Raw genomic sequence first — 18,980 nt, forward strand, 5'->3', positions numbered from 1 at the left:
GTTCCAGGGCCGACCTCTGGGGGGCGTCGTCCACGACAACGGGCCGAGTGTTCAACACCACCACCTGCAGAGAGAGAGAGGGGGGAGAGAGAGACGCTGAAGCTCACTGCAGACCCTCTGATGCTAACCTGGGGGTGTCTGTGTGTGCGCGTGTGTGTGTGTGTGTGTGTGTGTGTGTGTCTCTGTGTGTGTGTGCTGACCTTCTGGGCGAGTGCGGAGAACTTGAGGACGTTGAGCGTCTCGTCGAAGCTCGCCGAGTTCTGGTTGATGTTGACGACCATGGAGACGCGTCCGGCACCACAGAAGAAGAACTGCAGGAAGTGCGTGAGTTTGGACTCCCTGAAGGGGACGTGGTGCGTGAACCTGCAGAGGTCAGAGGTCAGAGGTCACGCTGCTGTCTTTATAAACATGACATCATGGGGCAAACACTGAGACGGTGATGTCATACTTGGCGTTCTGGTTGAGCCTCATGGCGTTGATGCACTTCCCGAGCGTCAGCAGCGAGCTGTTGATGTTCCCCGCCTCCTTCAGGCGCTCTCCCGTGTTGTGAGTCCGAGAGCAGCGCTCGGAGCCGGCGAGGTCGCACAGAGCCAACCTGAACACAAACATTCATTAACACGGACGTCAGGCCGAGCGGCGCCAAGCGGCGCCGACTGAACCTGAACACGGCGAGGAGAGAGGGAGCTTACTCGCTGATGCCGAGGACTCGAGGGACGCCAACGTCGTCCACTTTGAGGATCCTGATGGAGAAGATGCTGTGGCTGCAGAAACACACAGAGTCAGAGTCACACACACACACAGAGTCAGAGTCACACACACACACACACACACACACACTGAGAGTCAGAATCACGCGCACACACACACACACACACACACACACACACACACACACACACACACACACTGACCTCCTGCTGGACAGATGGTTCAGTCTGGTGGAGGAGAAGCTCTGATTCTTCTTCCCGATCTTCATCACTCTGTAGGCCTCCTCAGAGCTGTTCACCTGGACCCACCGCAGGTCTGAAAAACACACACACGCACACACACACACACACACACACACACACACACACACACACACACACACACACACACACACGTCCAGGCTGAATGTAACGAGGGAAACTTGCTGCACATTAAAACCAGTGAGAATACAAAACAGGAAACAGCCATGAGCTCATAGGGCAGTGCTCCCTGTGTCCTCCTGATGTGTGAGGGGACTGAACAGCTCCTGCTGAGCTCTGATCTGGAACTAAACTTCACCCTCGTACAGTTCGCTCCCGACTCATGGAGGAAAGGAAAGCCTCACCTTTGATGAAGGAGTTTCCTTTGACGTCCTGAGACAGACGCAGCACCGTCCTCCTCTGGTGTCCGCTGGGAACCTGCAGAACACAGAGACTCACACTTACTCAGAGGATCAGACTGGAGCGGTCCGTTTAGGATTCACATGTTCTTTCATCTGATCCATGAGTCAGTTAATAAAAAAACATGGAGGGAAGAATGTAGAAGAGCGTTTACACCAGAAACAGTCTGTGTGTGTGTGTGTGTGTGTGTGTGTGTGTGTGTGTGTGTGTGTACCTGTTCCAGCAGGTCGTGGATGTTGTCGTTGTAAATCTCACAGAATGAAACCCAGACTGAGTAACGAACGTTCGAGGCGACGTCAAGACAGAAGCTGTCAGAGTCAGAGACGCTGTTCACGCTGCTGTCAGTGCTGAGAGACGAACCTAAACACACACACACACACACACACACACACACACACACAAACACACACACACACACACAGTCAGTACTTTGGGTAAATGTTTCCTTCATATTGATTTAAAGAAGCAGCAGTTTGATCACTCACCATCCAGAAACGTTGACCTCCCAGTTGTCAGACTTTTGTCGCTCTGCAGAGAGACGGATCAGACACACACGTTACTCACACACCCTCAGTCTGTGTGTGTGTGTGTGTGTGCGTGTGTGTGTGTGTGTGTGAGTCACCTCTTTGAGCAGCCTCAGCAGGTTCTTCTTGCTGCTGCTCTCGGCCGCCTGCTGGTCTGGAGTCAGTCTGCTGAAGTCTCTGCAGCGCTGAGGCTTCAGGTCCATCCGGCCGTACAGACGGCCCTCGATGCTGTTGAAGATCACAGACAGAGAGCGGGGCAGCAGACCCGAGTCATGGTCCGGACCTGAGGACAGAGACAGACAGATCAGCTGTTTGGTAATTAAAGGTTTCATCTCAAAGTTGTTGAAGCCGAGAGACACGCAGGCGTCAGACCGGCGGCTCGGGTTTCTCACCGAGGAAAGTGAAGGTCTTCCCGGCGTTGGTGACTCCGTACGTGAACACCAGACAGTTTCCTCCGTCCAGAACGTCTCGCGCCAAACCTCGAACCGAACCCTCGAAGACCTTCCTCTGGCTGGAGTCCGGACCGAACACCTGAAGGACGGGGACAGAGGAGAGGGAGCGTTAGACTGAGGAAGAGACACACGTCATGTGTGGATGAAGGTGTTCACAGGTGATGTCAGCCACCTGAGTGAAGGAGAACCTCTGGGCTGTTTGAGGGAAGGACTTCTCGTTCTGTCTGTTTGATTGACAGATCCTGGGAGCCTTCAGGACCACGGTGTCCGGCCCCTCGATGGTCACACACTCCTGAAAAGGTCACATGAAAACAGCTCAGAGACAGACAGCACACAAACCTCACTTTAAAACACCGAGCATCACCAAGACCTTCACATTCATTACATATGAACCAAGAATCTACAGGGACAACAAACCAGGCCTGAACGCATCTTTATCTGACACTGATGTCACATCATCTGTGTCCTTAAATCCAACAGAGTGTGTGTGTGTGTGTGTGTGTGTTTGTGTGTGTGTGTGTGTGTGTGTGTGTCAGTAGTTACCTGTGAACCTTCATGGTCGCTCTCTGCTGCAGTGAACGGTCGAACCCTCAGGTACACCTGAAGGTTCTCAGACTGCGACTGATCACTGTCCTGATGAGACGGAGAGAAAACAGCCTACATCAGAACCAGAACCAGAGCCAGAACCAGAACCAGCTTAGAGGCACCTCAAGACAGGTAGAGAGACAGGTAGAGAGAGACAGGTAGAGAGACAGGTAGAGAGAGACAGGTAGAGAGAGAGGTACAGAGAGACAGGTAGAGAGAGACAGGTAGAGAGAGAGGTACAGAGAGACAGGTAGAGAGACAGGTAGAGAGAGAGGTACAGAGAGACAGGTAGAGAGAGAGGTACAGAGAGACAGGTAGAGAGAGACAGGTAGAGAGAGACAGGTAGAGAGACAGGTAGAGAGACAGGTACAGAGAGACAGGTAGAGAGACAGGTAGAGAGACAGGTAGAGAGACAGGTACAGAGAGACAGGTAGAGAGACAGGTACAGAGAGACAGGTAGAGAGACAGGTACAGAGAGACAGGTAGAGAGAGACAGGTAGAGAGACAGGTAGAGAGAGACAGGTAGAGAGACAGGTAGAGAGACAGGTACAGAGAGACAGGTAGAGAGACAGGTAGAGAGACAGGTAGAGAGACAGGTACAGAGAGACAGGTAGAGAGACAGGTACAGAGAGACAGGTAGAGAGACAGCTACAGAGAGACAGGTACAGAGAGACAGGTAGAGAGACAGGTAGAGAGACAGGTACAGAGAGACAGGTAGAGAGACAGGTACAGAGAGACAGGTAGAGAGACAGGTACAGAGAGACAGGTAGAGAGCGACAGGTAAGAGAGACAGGTACAGAGACAGGTAGAGAGAGACAGGTAGAGAGAGACAGGTACAGAGACAGGTACAGAGACAGGTAGAGAGACAGGTAGAGAGAGACAGACCTGGGCTGGCAGAGCAGCAAATTCCCCCAGCAGGTCTTTCCTGATGTCGTCCACCTCCACTGGTCCCACTCTCTCCGGCTTCCCTCCTAAACATGACTCCATCATCTCTGTGAACACACACACACACACACACACACACACACACACACACACACACACACACACACACACACACACACACACACACAGACTTATGATGTTGCACAGCTGATCAGTGACAGCGCCCCCCTCAGGTCAACATGTGACACTGACACCACTCTGCAGGCTTTAAACTGCTCTGTGAATTCAGATTAAATCATTGATCCTCTACAGGTACACAGGTGGTCTAAAAGAAGTCCTCATTGATCCTCTACAGGTACACAGGTGGTCTAAAAGAAGTCCTCATTGATCCTCTACACTAGTACACAGGTGATCGAGCACAGGACTCTGAAGGTGAGCTGGTCTTCTTTAGACTCCCTCCTGAGTTTAATACATAGACTGGATAAAAAGGTTAAATACCTTAAATCTCACACTAACATAGTTTACTGTAATGTGATCAGACCCAGAGATCCGCTGCTGAGACTCAAAGATAAATTAAAATAATTTAAAAGTTAAACTGAGATCTTTGTTGTTAGCATTAGCCACAGCACGCTAGCTTGTAAACTAGGTCCCTGCTGCTCTTGTTTTTAACGGCCTGAGAGTAAACAAAGCATTAAATCACATCTCCACAGAAACAATAGAAGGCCAGGAACTCTCACTCACTCGGGCTGTGTTTTATTCAGCAGGAGGAACATTTAAAGAAGGAAACATCGAGGGAACAAGGAAACGTTAGGCTGATCCTCTCCGCGGTCTCTTTTTTAAACTGACGCGGGAGGACCAATCAGAGGAGGGCATCATGATCTCGCTCTCTGAGGGAATCTCGCGAGATTATAATACTCGGCTTAAAAAGTCACGGAAAGATGTAAGAGTGTTTTTATGTTTATTATTTTTATTTTTCACCTGATGTCTGTCTTTAACATTCTTAATAAATAATTAATTATTTTGACTGTAAAAAAACAAAAAAAATTAATATCAGATGACGTCATCAGCAGGGGACAGCGCTGGCAGCAGGATCAGGATTTGGATCGGATTTGTGGATTACAGCTTCAGATAGAGCAGCTAGCTGCTAATCAAAGTCCTTTATCCGGACAGGATCTGACTGTGGAACAGTTCCTGAAGTTTCTAACATCAGATAAAAGAAGCTGAGTGTTTTAAAGGGAGGAAGAGGAGGAAGAGGAGGAAGAGGAGCTGCAGAGGGAGACGCAGGAACACGGTTACCTTGACAACGGTGAGAGCGCGACAGTAAACGGTGAGTTATTGAAATAAACATCCATTAAAGGAGTTATTAATAAACATGACTTAATTAAAACATCTTAAACATCACATGACATCAAAACTACCCAGGGTCAGTGTGGTTTAAAGGTTATATGTCCCAGGATCACTGTCCCAGGATCACTGTCCCAGGATCACTGTCCCTGGATCACTGTCCCTGGATCACTGTCACTGTCCCTGGATCACTGTCCCAGAATCACTGTCCCTGGATCACTGTCCCTGGATCACTGTCCCTGGATCACTGTCACTGTCCCTGGATCACTGTCCCTGGATCACTGTCCCTGGATCACTGTCACTGTCCCTGGATCACTGTCCCAGGATCACTGTCCCTGGATCACTGTCCCTGGATCACTGTCACTGTCCCTGGATCACTGTCCCAGGATCACTGTCCCTGGATCACTGTCCCTGGATCACTGTCACTGTCCCTGGATCACTGTCCCAGGATCACTGTCCCTGGATCACTGTCCCTGGATCACTGTCCCTGGATCACTGTCCCTGGATCACTGTCACTGTCCCTGGATCACTGTCCCAGGATCACTGTCCCTGGATCACTGTCCCAGGATCACTGTCCCTGGATCACTGTCCCAGGATCACTGTCCCTGGATCACTGTCACTGTCCCTGGATCACTGTCCCTGGATCACTGTCACTGTCCCTGGATCACTGTCCCAGGATCACTGTCCCTGGATCACTGTCCCAGGATCACTGTCCCTGGATCACTGTCCCTGGATCACTGTCACTGTCCCTGGATCACTGTCCCAGAATCACTGTCCCAGGATCACTGTCCCAGGATCACTGTCCCTGGATCACTGTCCCTGGATCACTGTCCCAGAATCACTGTCCCAGGTTCACTGTCCCAGGATCACTGTCCCTGGATCACTGTCCCTGGATCACTGTCCCAGGATCACTGTCCCTGGATCACTGTCCCTGGATCACTGTCCCTGGATCACTGTCACTGTCCCAGGATCACTGTCCCAGGATCACTGTCCCAGGATCACTGTCACTGTCCCTGGATCACTGTCCCAGGATCACTGTCCCAGGATCACTGTCCCAGGATCACTGTCCCTGGATCACTGTCCCTGCATCACTGTCCCTGGATCACTGTCCCAGGATCACTGTCCCTGGATCACTTTCCCAGGATCACTGTCCCAGGATCACTGTCCCAGGATCACTGTCCCTGGATCACTGTCCCAGGATCACTGTCCCTGGATCACTGTCCCTGGATCACTGTCACTGTCCCTGGATCACTGTCCCAGAATCACTGTCCCAGGATCACTGTCCCAGGATCACTGTCCCTGGATCACTGTCCCTGGATCACTGTCCCAGAATCACTGTCCCAGGATCACTGTCCCAGGATCACTGTCCCTGGATCACTGTCCCTGGATCACTGTCCCAGGATCACTGTCCCTGGATCACTGTCCCTGGATCACTGTCCCTGGATCACTGTCACTGTCCCAGGATCACTGTCCCAGGATCACTGTCCCAGGATCACTGTCACTGTCCCTGGATCACTGTCCCAGGATCACTGTCCCAGGATCACTGTCCCAGGATCACTGTCCCTGGATCACTGTCCCTGCATCACTGTCCCTGGATCACTGTCCCAGGATCACTGTCCCTGGATCACTTTCCCAGGATCACTGTCCCAGGATCACTGTCCCAGGATCACTGTCCCTGGATCACTGTCCCAGGATCACTGTCCCTGGATCACTGTCACTGGATCACTGTCACTGTCCCAGGATCACTGTCCCTGGATCACTGTCCCAGGATCACTGTCCCAGGATCACTGTCCCAGGATCACTGTCCCTGGATCACTGTCACTGTCCCAGGATCACTGTCCCTGGATCACTGTCCCTGGATCACTGTCATTGTCCCAGGATCACTGTCCCTGGTATTTGTCAGATCCTGGTTACGGCCCTGATTTTATCTGTAGTCCAGTTTCATGATACCAAACATTTGATACGTGATGTGGTGTCTGGGACGACTTGCTTAGACCGCTACCCCAGGGACCCGGTCCTGGATAGGTGGATGAAAATGGAGCGATGGATAAAATCCCATTTTTAAGAAAGGGGTCAGATCCAGTCCAGTCTGAGTCCTGATCCTGGTCTTTGTGTTTATTCAGGACTCGCCTGCACAGGGATCAGGTGTTGGCGTCATGTCGTCTGTGGATTCGAGCGGTGACGGAGGGAAGTGGCTGGATGCTCACTACGACCCGGTGGCCGGCCTCTACACCTTCTCCTCCTGCGTGGACCTGGCAGACCTGAGCGGGGACGGGGAGAGCCGGCTGGTGCTGGGGGACCTGGGCTCCGGCTCGACGGGGATGAAGCTGAAGGTGTACCGGGGCACGGCTCTGATGAGCGAGAGCACCCTGCTGGACCTGCCGGCCGGACTCGTGGCCTTCTTCATGGACCTGCACGAGCCCCGCATCCCCGCCGTCGCCGTGGCGTCCGGACCCTGCATCTACGTCTACAAAAACCTGAGACCGTACTTCAAGTTCACCCTGCCGAGTCTGGAGGTGAACACACTGGAGCAGGTCGGTGTCACACACACACACACACACACACACACACACACACACACACACACACACACACACACACACAAACACACACACAGATTTCTAATCAACTCTTCCACACTGTAAAATAAATATGTGCACGTGTGTAAGAAGCCCTGACTGCACCTGAGACGTGTTCTGCGCTCTGATTGGTCAGGACGTGTGGCAGCAGGCGAGGGAGGGGCAGATCGACCCCCTGACCCTGAAGGAGATGTTGGAGAGCATCAGGAAGAAGGCCGACGTGCCGCTGTCCGTCCGCTCGCTGCGTTTCCTCTCTCTGGACACCGACGACATGGACGAGTTCGTCCTGCTGCACAAACAGCAGCCAATCAAACGCCAGGTAACACCCGTGGTCATGTCAGAGACTCCTCCCTCCTGACCACGACGAAGAGCTGAGTCATGAGAAGTTCCCCTCGTGGTCATGAGGGAGGAGTCTCTGACATCACCTGTCCTTTAATGCGTCTCAGACCGTCATCACCTGCATCAGCACCCTGAAGAAGAGCACGGCTGATGAAGACGGGGTCAGCTGTCTGGTTATCGGCACAGAGTGCAGCGAAGTCTACGTCCTGGACCCTGAGGCCTTCATCATCCTGTCCAAGGTAAACCCCCCCCTCACCCCCCCCCTCCCCCCCCCCCCCCCCCCCCCCCCCCCCCTCAGGAAGGTTTGACTTGTGGAGTTGTTTTCTGTGAGTCTCTGTCCGTGTCCGTCTCAGATGTCTCTGCCCGCCGCTCCGACCATGATGGATGTGACGGGTCAGTTCGATGTGGAGTTTCGGATCACGGTGGCGTGTCGGGACGGGAACATCTACATCCTGCGCAGGTAACCCTCATCATCATCATCATCATCATCATCATCATCATCATCATCATCATCATCCTGGAGCAGAGAGTTCCTCAGAGGTGAGACTGAGAGTCAGCTGATGTTTGATCCTCCTCAGAGAGTCGGAGAGACCCAAGTACTGCGTGGAGCTGTCGTCTCACCCCGTGGGTCTGGTCAGAGTCGGGAAGAACATGGTGGTCGGCTGCACCGACGAGAGCCTGCAGGGCTTCACCCAGAAGGTACAGGGAGGGGGACTCAGAGAGACCTGAGACCGAGAGGGGGTCAGGGGGACCAACGAGACCAGGACGGGCTCACACTGACGGAATATATAAACTAAAGTGTCTGCCTGTCTGTCTGTCTGTCTGTCTGTTTGTCTGCCTGTCTGCCTGCCTGTCTGTCTGTCTGCCTGTCTGTCTGCCTGTCTGTCTGTCTGCCTGTCTGCCTGCCTGTCTGTCTGCCTGTCTGTCTGTCTTTTTGTCTGTCTGCCTGCCTGTCTGTCTGTCTGTCTGTCTGTCTGTCTGTCTGTCTGTCTGTCTGCCTGTCTGTCTGTCTGTCTCATTGTTCATCCTCAGGGGAAGAAGCTGTGGAAGGTGGACCTCCCCGCCCCCATCACCACCATGGCCTCCATGGACCTCCCCACCAAAGGTTTCCAGGCGGTCCTGGTGGGTCTGGCGAACTGTGAGGTCCACTTGTACCGGGACAAGAACCTGCTGAGCACCATCAAGGTTCCAGACGTGGTCAGCAGCGTCTGCTTTGGTCGGTACGGGCGTGAGGACGGGACGCTCATCATGACCACTAAAGGAGGAGGTCTGATGGTGAAGATCCTGAAGAGGACTGCAGCCTTCGAGGACAGGGACAGCGCCCCCGGTCCCCCGCTGGCCCAGAGCGTCCGCCTTAACGTGCCCAAGAAGACCAAGCTGTACGTGGACCAGACGCTCCGCGAGCGCGAGAACGGGTTAGCCATGCACCGAGCCTTCCAGATGGACCTGAGCCGCATGCGCCTGGCTGCAGCCAAGGCCTACGTCAAGGCCCTGGAGTCCAGCCTGACCCCCATGTCCTCCAGCCTCACCGAGCCCCTGAAGATGAACGCCGTGGTGCAGGGCCTGGGCCCGTCCTTCAAACTGACCCTGAACGTGCAGAACACGGCGGCGTGCCGGCCCGTCATGAACCTGGCCATCAGCTTCCTGTACGACGAGGGTCTGTACCGGATGAAGAACCCGTACATGAGGATCCCCCTGCTGGTGCCCGGACTCATCTACCCCGTCGAGACCTTCGTGGAGTGCACCAGCGACAAGGGCATCTCTGACATCATCAAGGTGTTCGTCCTGCACGAGGGGAGGAGCTCTCCTCTGCTGACCGCCCACATCAACATGCCCATCAGCGAGGGACTGACTCTGAACTGACCGGTCTGAACAGTCCTCATGGAGAGTCCCTGTCCTCACAGAGACTCTCTGTCCTCACGGAGAGTCTCAGTCCTCACGGAGAGTCTTAGTCCCCACGGAGAGTCCCCGTCCTCACAGAGACTCTCCAAGGTGTCCCCTGTCTGACCCCTCCCCTCTGCCTGACTCCTTCCCCTCTCTGACCCCTCCCCCTTTATGACTCCTCCCCTCTCTGACTCCTCCCCCTCTCTGACTCCTCCCCCTCTTCCTTCCTAAATTAACATCCCGCTGAGTTGAAGAAGAGACTAGAGACTGAGACTCCTGAGTGTTTCCTGAGGAGGAGGAGGAGGAGGAAGAGGAGGAACATTTAGTACAGACTGATATACGCTCAGAGGAGTCGCCCCCTGCTGGTGATTACAAGTACATAGCTCTACATCTTAAGGTTTACGGAGGGACCCTGAATGCATCATGAGGAAACAGCCACGTTTCTATGAAATCAACATGAAACAAGAATCTGATTTATAAACTCTTGAAACCATGGACGTCTGAATCTGTGATTCTGTCTGTAGACCTGCAGAGGGCGGACTGTCAGACACTTTAAGGGTTCCTAGTTCTGCTTTTATTTAATGTGTGATCTTTATGTGTTGATGTAAAATAATAATGTATGAATAAACTCAGGGATGAAACTACAGCAGGATGTTTAGAACATTCAGTGATGATAATAAAACATGTGGAGTTTGTTTGTGTCTCATGAGTCTCTGAATAAATAAACATGAGTCACAGCGCAGACTGTCCTCAAATGTGGAGGTCAAGGTGAGGGCAGGTAAACAGTGATTGTTAAATAATTAAAAGTCCCTGATAAGAAAGAGGGAAACACACGGTTGACACACTTCGGCTTTCAGACGCTCTCCGGACTTTCCACCCTGATGAAAGAGGAACAGGCAGCGCCTATAAAACCTGAGGCTTCTCTTCACCTTCAAACAAGAAGAGGAAGAAGCTCACATCGCCTTCATCAGGATCAAACTCTGAGAGCTGAAGATGAGGCGCTTCGTCGTTCTGATGGGTGAGACACTGAAACCAGATTATCACTGAGGGAGGCTTTAATCTGAGCGCCAACATCAACCTGGAGATTCACACCTTTAAGAAGTCTTAATGTGACCACAGGAAGTCAAGAACCTAATCCACCTCACTGAACACTTCCTGCAATCAATGCTTATCTTTATTTATTGATTTAAATATTAACCTGTTTATCTTACTGTCACTGTTATTTATTTATTTCAGTTTATTTTAAATGATCATCATTTATTATTATTAGTTGCTTCATTCATTCACTTCTTATGTTTCTGAGACAAAAAGAAACTTCTCCTGATCCTTTATATGAAAATTTAAATACAAAATATTAAATAAAATCAATGCAGAGACTCAAACTGAAACATGTGAGGTAATGATTGTATTTAAAGATGAATTAACATTCAGACAGCTTCTCTTTGTGTTAACAATATAAACTGTGTGCGTGTGTGTGTGTGTGTGTGTGTGTGTGTGTGCGCGTGCGTGTGTGTGTGTGTGTGTGTGTGTGTGTGTGTGTGTGTGTTTTTTTAGCACAATGTGGGGACTCAGAATTCGGTCCCCAGAGGGTGAAAGTTAAGTTTCAGACTGTTGTTGTCTAGAGTAGGAAGCTGTCTGAGTAATAACTGAGAGTCACTTTAAAATCATCTGAAGTGAGTGAAATTCGATGTGTGTGTGTGTGTGTGTGCGTGTGTGTGTGCTGCTGTGTTTGTGTGACTGTGGGGACATAATTACAAGTCCCCACATTTTTAAATCTTGTTGATAAGAGCAGGACAACTGTCTAAGAAATAAATGAGTCACTGTTATGTCCTATGTAGTGACCTAACTCTCTCTCTCTCTCTGTGTGTGTGTGTGTGTGTGTGTGTGTGTGTGTGTGTGTGTGTGTGTGTGTATGGGTGTGTCCAGCCCTGTTGTGTGTGTGTGATGGTGTTCAGTTTGGTCAGCTCTGCAGTGGAAACCCGACCAACACAAGGAGGGGGTCAGATCCCAAGGGACAGGGACACTACGGAGCTCGAAGGTAACACCTGTTTGTAAATTAATAATTAAATAAATGGATACATACATTTATTTATTTATTTATTTATGTATTTATTTATTTATTTATTTATTTTATTTATGTATTTATGTATTTATGTATATATTTATTTATTTATTTATTTATTTATTTTATTTATGTATTTATGTATTTATGTATTTATTTATTTATTTTATGTGTTTATTTATTTATTTATTTATTTATTTATTTATTTATTTATTTTAAAGCAGTAAGTAAAACTGAAGAAAAGAGACTTGTGTAAACTGTAGTCCTGCAGTACCTCCACACACCACAGGAGGTCGCCTGTAACACACATGCTGCAGAGAGTCCCTCTGAACTAACTCATACTGTGGATCACATCAGCAACATCACACAGCCAATCAGCTTCCTCCACTGCTGAATATTAGACTCAGGGTATAAACTGCAGGGTCAGTAATCAGTACTGATGCTAACAGACGCCAAGGTGAAATCTATAATAGAATAAATAGAATAAATATAATATAATATAATAAATATAATATAATATAATAGAATAGAATAGAATAGAATAAATATAATATAATATAATATAATATAATGTAATATAATAGAATGTAATATAATGTCTGATGTGTTGTAGGAATGGCAGGACCCACCAAGGTCTGGACATTGTGTGCAGCGACGGATCGGTGGTCTACGCCCCCTTTGATGTGACTCTGCAGGGATCCCTCATCGTCTACAACGACCCCCAACAAGAGAAGGCGGCCATCAACAAGGGCATCAACCTGAGAGGAGAGGGTCAGTCTGTAATCACACTGTTTGAACATCTGAAGGTCTCTGTCTGATCTGTGATCCTGAAAGCTCAGGACTCAGGACTCAGGACTCAGGACTCAGGACTCAGGACTCGTGTGTCTCAGTAGTTCAGTGTTTGAATATGAGGTGACTGAAGCTTCTGGTCCTGCAGGTCTCTGCTTCAAGCTGTTCTACGTCCAGCCGGATCAAACCTCGGGCACCGTGAGGAAGGGTCAGAGGATCGGGGTCATGCTGCCGATGCAGAGCGTGTACCCGGGAATCACCTCACATGTCCACGTCCAGATGTGTGACAGGACCGACCCCACCAAATACTTCTGAGCGTCTCACTGAGGACTCCTCCAAGTCCTCTTCAAGAGTCCAGATCAGAGGAACATGTGAAGCTCTGCACAGTTCAAAACCTCCTCATGGATCTCCTGATGTGGAGACCTTCAGAGACCTTCAGAGACCTTCAGAGACCTTCAGAGACCTTCAGAGACCTTCAGAGACCTTCAGAGACCTTCAGAGCAGCTCCTGTCGGTTTATTTTACTCCAATAAACGTGAGAAGTTTAAAGAAATGTCTGTTTGTGTCTCTTCTTTATCAGGAAACATTCAAACATGTGAACGTCTCTTAGAGTCCTCCACCGAAAACAAACTTTAACCACCATCCAACCGTCTCAGCCTCGACCAATCACAGAGAACGGACTCCTCTGACCTGCTGCTCGCTCAGCACACCTGAACCTTGTAAACAAACATCAGCTGTGTTTCAGACAGGTACAGCGCTCAGTCAGGTCAGAGGTTAAAGCTGCTGAAAGGTTGATTTTGGCGCCCCCTGTGTCCAAAGAAGTAAATATTTCATTTCTAAGCATATCAAGAAGAAGCATGAGGGTCATCTGGACCCAGAGTCCCGGGGTCTTTTAGCCCCCGGAACTAATTCAACCTGAACTAAAAGGTTCCTGGTCCCCATTGTTGTCTGCGTTTGGACCGTGGGCTGAAGTCCCAGGTAGATTGTGTAAATCAGGTCAGTGACGTATGGAGGGAAAAAAGTAAATGCACTACACCACCAGACCAGTAGAGGGCAGTAACACAAAGAGGAATGCCATTCATCACAGATGAAAAAAACAATGACTGTGAATTATTTTTGGAATCATTTTGAAATTTTTTTTTTGAAAAAACATAGAAAAAACTTTAAAAAAAATTTTTGAAAAAACTTTAAAAAATTGTTTTGAAAAAACTTTAAAATTTTTTTTTGAAAAAACTGTAAAAAAAATTTTTGAAAAAACTTTTAAAAAAAAACTTTTAAAAAAAAATTTTGAAAAAAAAATTTTGACAAAAAAATTCAAAAAAAAAAAAAATCAAAACATTTTTTTGAAAAAAGAAATTGAAAAAAAAATTTACACTTTTTTCAAAAAAAATGTTTACAAAAAAAAACGTGAAAATTCTGCGCCTGAGGTTAAAAACATGTAAAAAGCAAAGAATGAATCAACACAACAGTTAGCCTGTTAGCATGAAGAGACTCAGCTGGTCTGTTTTAGATGGTGCTATATTTCATCACAGATGGATTCACTGAATCAACACGTGAGAGGAGATAAGCGCGAGTAGCAAAGACGTTTCAACACGGCTTTAAAATCCTTTTGAACTCAAAAAGCCGTGATCGCAGAGATCGGCCGGTGTTTTGGTTTAAACGGCGACCCTGTTAACTGGAGACTCTCAGCCGGATGCATCCCTCATAAACGTCTTTAGACCATCATTAAATATCTGATGAGGATATTTTGAAATCTTAATAAAAGCTAATGAAAGAAAGAGAAATCAAGAGAATCACAGATGTGTGTGATGTTATTGTGGACGGAGGGAGGAATAAAAACACTGAGGTTAATCTACCAATCAGACACCTTCAGCATTGCAGGCCCCGCCCCCTGTGAGAATCAGCGCTCTGTATTTCTCCTCCACAGAGACTTTAAAGAGAAGGACAGATAACGCTGCAGGAGACACTGTCTCGTCCACGGGGGGGGCGCCAGAATCCTCCAAAAGGACCAAAGTGGAGCTTTGACCTGTTTCTCCTCTCAGCTGGTGGGCGGGGCCTGAAACCACCTGTACCTACCTCCTGACACACACACATCTGGACTCTGAGAGGGGGAGAGAGAGATAGAGGGAGAGAGAGAGAGAGAGACCTTACATGTGTAATGAGGACGACAGCTGAGATGAACCTCTGGACCAGCAGAGGTGATAAGCAGTCTAACGGTGGATTAATTTATTGAGTCTTTATATAATCTGTAATCTGAGAGAGTGAACTTTGGAGTGAGAGAGAGAGAGAGAGAGATAGAGAGAGAGAGAGAGAGAGAGAGAGAGAGAGAGGGAGAGAGAGAGAGAGAGAGAGAGAGAGAGAGAGAGAGAGAGAGAGAGAGAGAGAGAGATAAGAGCTCAGCTGCTCCTCAGAGTCTCACTCTCTCTCTGCAGGTTCAGACTGAAGGTGAGTACCTGAGCTCTCTCCTGATCCGCTCACACCTGATCCCTGAACACCTCTGAGGAGTCCTGATGACGCTCAGAGAACTCGCCGCTAAATCCTCTCTGATTGGACGCTGACGTGACCTCACGTTCCTCTGACTGTCGGTACCCGGGGCTTTGACCCGGTCAACTGAGATCACCTGAGTCAGTCTCAGTCTCAGCGTCACACAGAGACTTCAAAGTTCATGTTATGGACTCAGAGTAAAGATGCTAACTTCACTTCCTGTCGTTCAATATTCAGAATGCTAACAGCTAACATCTGCTAACAGTATCACCCGTTTAGAACAGGGGCGTGTCCAGAAGGTCCCCTTTGAGACCTGATTGGCTACCTCGGTGGTCACCCCAAATTCCTCCACTGTGATTGGCTGTTTGCCTTGAAGGAGGCGGGGCTTCGGTCAACGTTTTCTTTGATGGTGTTTAAAGTGAGACTCAGAATCTTCGGGCGTTAAAGAGTTAAACGATACTTTAATACTTCGTTATGATGGAGACAGAAAGGGTTAATAATATTTATCACTCACTGATTCTTTATCAATACTTCATATTGTCAGAGGATCTGACGCCCCCTGGTGTCGACACAGGGGACTGCATGTCTTCACAGAGAGAGACCTGAAGAGGAGTCTCCTTAATGCAGAGGGACTCAGACTCTCAAAGGGTTAAAGCTAGTCATCACCCAGCTGTGTCTGAATACTTGATGCTGATTGGTCGAGACGCTTTGACCACAGTTATTAACTCTGCAGGTCTGAGACTGGCAGAACACACACACACACACATACACACACACACACACACACACACACACACACACACACACACACACACACACACGTTGATCAATCTGAGGGGACGAGCTCTGTTTGAGCTGGAGCGCTCTCTGAAAGGTGAAGTCTGATGATGAGGTCTCACTCCGTCAGGGACTGGACTTTAAAGAGTTCCTTTAACCCCTCGAGCTCACTGACTGTTAGCTTAACTAGCAGCCTGTCATAAGGTCTCCCTGAAGTCCACCACGAAGGATCAGTATTTGGACGTACTGGATTCAGATTCTGGGATTTTACCTGGTATAATCTGTGTTGTGGTCTTAGTTCAGAGGTCTGCAGGGTCACTCTGAGTCCACCTGTGTCTCCACAGACCGGCATCATGGCGGGTCAGAAGTCCGTGTGCTGTGGTCTCTCCTGCAGAGAAGTGGTTTTGACCGTCCTGTTCCTCCTCATGACGGCTGTGAGTGTGATCCTGATCGCACTGATGGCTACACAAACACACACAGGTGAGAACACACACACACACACACACACACACACACACACACACACACACACACACACACACACACACACACACATGGGACACAGCACACTGCTGATAGTAGTCCCTAACTTGTCCCCCCTCCTGGACTCTGATGAGGTCTTCAGAGAGATTTAAACCAGATTTCAGACTCAGAGGATCTCAGAGAGTCCGGTCCCCAGCTCCATAAGAGTTCAGAGAGACCTGGGCCGCTTTAAGTCCGGGTAAAAAGAGGGACAAAGAAAAGAAAGGTTATTGATCTTAAAGCTTTATAGACACCTCCCTCCTCCCTCTCTCTCTCTCTCTCTCTCTCTCTCTCTCTCAGATCCTACTCCTCCTCTTCCTCCCTCCTTGCAGCCTCAGACCAAACCGTACCTGATCGGAGTGGGCCGAGCCGACTGCACCGGACCCCCGGCTGAAATCCCTCTGGTCAGTACCTGAGACATGCTGAGTCCTGGTCTAACAGAGACTCTGAGGTCTTGATCTTACAGACTCTGAGGTCTTGATCTGACAGACTCTGAGGTCTTGGTCTAACAGAGACTCTGAGGTCCTGATCTGACAGACTCTGAGGTCCAGATCTGACAGACTCTGAGGTCCAGATCTGACAGACTCTGAGGTCCAGATCTGACAGACTCTGAGGTCCAGATCTGACAGAGACTCTGTGTGAAGAGCTGAATCCTTCAGAGGAAGCTAAAGAAGGAACGACGACGAGTTCAAGTGTTGATAAATGTTTGACTGCCTTCACTGAGATAACACCTCTATGAGATGATAACACTGTGTGTGTGTGTGTGTGTGTGTGTGTGTGTGTGTGTGTGTGTGTGTGTGTGTGTGTGTGTGTGTGTGTGTGTGTGTGTGTGTGTGTAGATGGGTTATGCAAACCCTCAGCAGAACGCTGCAGGCATACACACTCGCCTCTTCAGCCGAGCCTTCATCATCGACGACGGGACGAAGAGAGTCCTCTTCGTCACCGCAGACGTGGGAATGATTTCACAGAGACTGAGGCTGGAGGTGAAAACACACACACACACACACACACACACACACACACACACACACACACACACACACACACACACACACAAAGAAATATCAAAGTCCATCACTAGTGTAATGGAATAAGTCACATGCATGTAAAGAAATAGTGTGTGTGTGTGTGTGTGTGTTTGTGTGTGTGTGTATGTGTGTGTGTGTGTGTGTGTGTGTGTGTGTGTGTGTGTGTACAGGTTCTGCAGGCCCTGCAGCTGAAGTACGGGGACCTGTACCGTCAGGATAACGTGGTCCTGAGTGGGACACACACTCACTGTGGGCTGGGCGGGTTCTTCCAGTACACTCTGTTCATGATGAGCAGCAAAGGTTACATCAGGTCGTCCGTCCAGCCCATCGTCAACGGCATCGTCAAGGTGATCCATCAGAGTCCGATCATAGACTCAGACTGTTCCCCCAAACATCAATCCTGATCATCCTGGAGGGTTTAATCTTTGTTTTCAGGTCTTAGTCAAAGCCTATCCAAATAAAGCTTTGTATCCAGGAAGTATACAGCACCTAACGCACTACACAACACAAAGCCATGAGTGCCTTTCAGCAGGCTCAGACTCAGTTTCCAGAACATAGACGGAGCCGTTCCTCCAGCATGAGCACAGGAACTTAAGTACCATGCGATGATATTTTAAAACCCTTCCCAGGAAATAGACTGAGCCTCATATACCATGCATGAATGATTTTAACCATGTTTCCAGAATATAGACGGAGCCCTACCTTAAATGAATCATTACATTCAGCCTTGTTTTAATGTTTTCTGATGCAACATGAATGAATGAATACTAAACACTTCCAGCATAAAGAGAGGGCTTTATGTGCCATGCATCAATCATTTAGATCACATGTCCATGATATAGACGGAGCCCTGACCTTGCTTCCAGGTTATAACCACAGCCCAATGTAACCTTTATTAATAATAACTTTCCTCCAGGGTTTAGGACGGAGTCATGCTTCTGTATATGCCATACATTTAGAACTGTGTACCTTGATTCCAGGAAATAGCCAGAGCCCTGTGTGTCATGCATTCATATTGTAAGCCTTTTTTTCATACTATAGACATAGCCATCATCCCAGGGTGTAGACTGAGCCCAATGTAACATGCATTAATAAGTTAAGCTCTGTGTCCAGGATATAGACAGAGCCTTAAGCACCAACACTAATTGTTCTAGAGGAAATGTGCAGAAACGGATGTACTGATTGTTTAAATTATACCTTGTATTCCAGAGTATAGACCTAGCCCACAGTAACATGAGGCCGGGCAGGATTTACAGGAGCACAGGAGAACTGGACGACAGCAGCCTGAACAGAAGTCCTCACTCCTACATGAACAACCCTGAGGAAGAGAGACACAGGTACAGAGAGAGAGAGGGGGGGG

General features: G+C 49.0%; 4 protein-coding genes across 6 annotated transcripts in view; 3 read left to right on the forward strand and 1 right to left on the reverse strand.

Moving 5' to 3' along the window:
• The window catches only part of LOC117809747 (kinesin-like protein KIF20A), a 10,072-nt gene extending 5,396 nt beyond the window's left edge, over positions 1–4,676 (reverse strand). The window contains exons 1-14 of the mRNA XM_034679220.1: positions 4,555–4,676; positions 3,814–3,920; positions 2,887–2,976; positions 2,516–2,635; positions 2,284–2,422; positions 1,990–2,174; positions 1,853–1,895; positions 1,582–1,727; positions 1,313–1,385; positions 912–1,023; positions 690–761; positions 449–595; positions 201–363; positions 1–64 (exon numbers count right to left, since the gene is read on the reverse strand). The exon at positions 1–64 is cut by the window's left edge and continues 334 nt beyond it. Of these exons, the coding sequence (XP_034535111.1) occupies positions 1–64; positions 201–363; positions 449–595; positions 690–761; positions 912–1,023; positions 1,313–1,385; positions 1,582–1,727; positions 1,853–1,895; positions 1,990–2,174; positions 2,284–2,422; positions 2,516–2,635; positions 2,887–2,976; positions 3,814–3,918 (1,459 nt within the window). The 5' untranslated portion in view covers positions 3,919–3,920; positions 4,555–4,676. The remainder of the gene's footprint in view (positions 65–200; positions 364–448; positions 596–689; positions 762–911; positions 1,024–1,312; positions 1,386–1,581; positions 1,728–1,852; positions 1,896–1,989; positions 2,175–2,283; positions 2,423–2,515; positions 2,636–2,886; positions 2,977–3,813; positions 3,921–4,554) is intronic.
• Positions 4,593–10,654, forward strand: bbs1 (Bardet-Biedl syndrome 1). 3 transcript variants are annotated; one of them, XM_034679221.1, is made up of 8 exons: positions 4,593–4,753; positions 4,881–5,140; positions 7,281–7,691; positions 7,873–8,055; positions 8,183–8,314; positions 8,429–8,535; positions 8,654–8,774; positions 9,108–10,654. In XM_034679221.1, the coding sequence occupies exons 3-8, from the start codon at positions 7,314–7,316 to the stop codon at positions 9,936–9,938; spliced, it is 1,752 nt and encodes a 583-aa protein (XP_034535112.1). In that variant the 5' UTR covers positions 4,593–4,753; positions 4,881–5,140; positions 7,281–7,313; the 3' UTR covers positions 9,939–10,654. The 3 variants fall into 3 exon arrangements, with proteins under 3 accessions (XP_034535112.1, XP_034535114.1, XP_034535113.1); XM_034679223.1 differs by having other exon boundaries at positions 4,881–5,119; XM_034679222.1 differs by lacking the exon at positions 4,593–4,753 and having other exon boundaries at positions 4,868–5,140.
• A 192-nt stretch (positions 10,655–10,846) lies between these two features.
• On the forward strand, positions 10,847–13,362 carry LOC117809750 (leukocyte cell-derived chemotaxin-2-like). The gene is made up of 4 exons (XM_034679225.1): positions 10,847–10,977; positions 11,886–11,997; positions 12,635–12,792; positions 12,959–13,362. Exons 1-4 carry the CDS (start codon positions 10,953–10,955, stop codon positions 13,123–13,125), a joined length of 462 nt encoding a protein of 153 aa, XP_034535116.1. The 5' UTR covers positions 10,847–10,952; the 3' UTR covers positions 13,126–13,362.
• A 2,879-nt stretch (positions 13,363–16,241) lies between these two features.
• asah2 (N-acylsphingosine amidohydrolase 2) lies at positions 16,242–18,957 on the forward strand (the record flags this gene model as incomplete). Its single annotated transcript, XM_034679226.1, has 5 exons — positions 16,242–16,550; positions 16,893–16,996; positions 17,432–17,575; positions 17,791–17,967; positions 18,830–18,957. Coding segments are annotated over exons 1-5 (680 nt in total), but the record flags the coding sequence as incomplete, so codon positions are not given.
• Positions 18,958–18,980: the final 23 nt, after the last annotated feature.

Source organism: Notolabrus celidotus, unplaced genomic scaffold (genome assembly GCF_009762535.1).
Source record: "Notolabrus celidotus isolate fNotCel1 unplaced genomic scaffold, fNotCel1.pri scaffold_397_arrow_ctg1, whole genome shotgun sequence".
In the NCBI taxonomy this organism is placed as follows: Eukaryota; Metazoa; Chordata; class Actinopteri; order Labriformes; family Labridae; genus Notolabrus; species Notolabrus celidotus.

Coding starts and splice junctions, on each gene's coding strand:
- bbs1 (XM_034679221.1), top strand. CDS start 7,314: ATGTCGTCTGTGGATTCGAGCGGTGACGGAGGGAAGTGGCTGGATGCT. Junction 7,692..7,872: donor AGGTGAACACACTGGAGCAG/GTCGGTGTCACA, acceptor CTGATTGGTCAG/GACGTGTGGCAGCAGGCGAG. Junction 8,315..8,428: donor CCTTCATCATCCTGTCCAAG/GTAAACCCCCCC, acceptor TGTCCGTCTCAG/ATGTCTCTGCCCGCCGCTCC.
- LOC117809750 (XM_034679225.1), top strand. CDS start 10,953: ATGAGGCGCTTCGTCGTTCTGATGG. Junction 10,978..11,885: donor GCGCTTCGTCGTTCTGATGG/GTGAGACACTGA, acceptor GGGTGTGTCCAG/CCCTGTTGTGTGTGTGTGAT. Junction 12,793..12,958: donor CATCAACCTGAGAGGAGAGG/GTCAGTCTGTAA, acceptor CTGGTCCTGCAG/GTCTCTGCTTCAAGCTGTTC.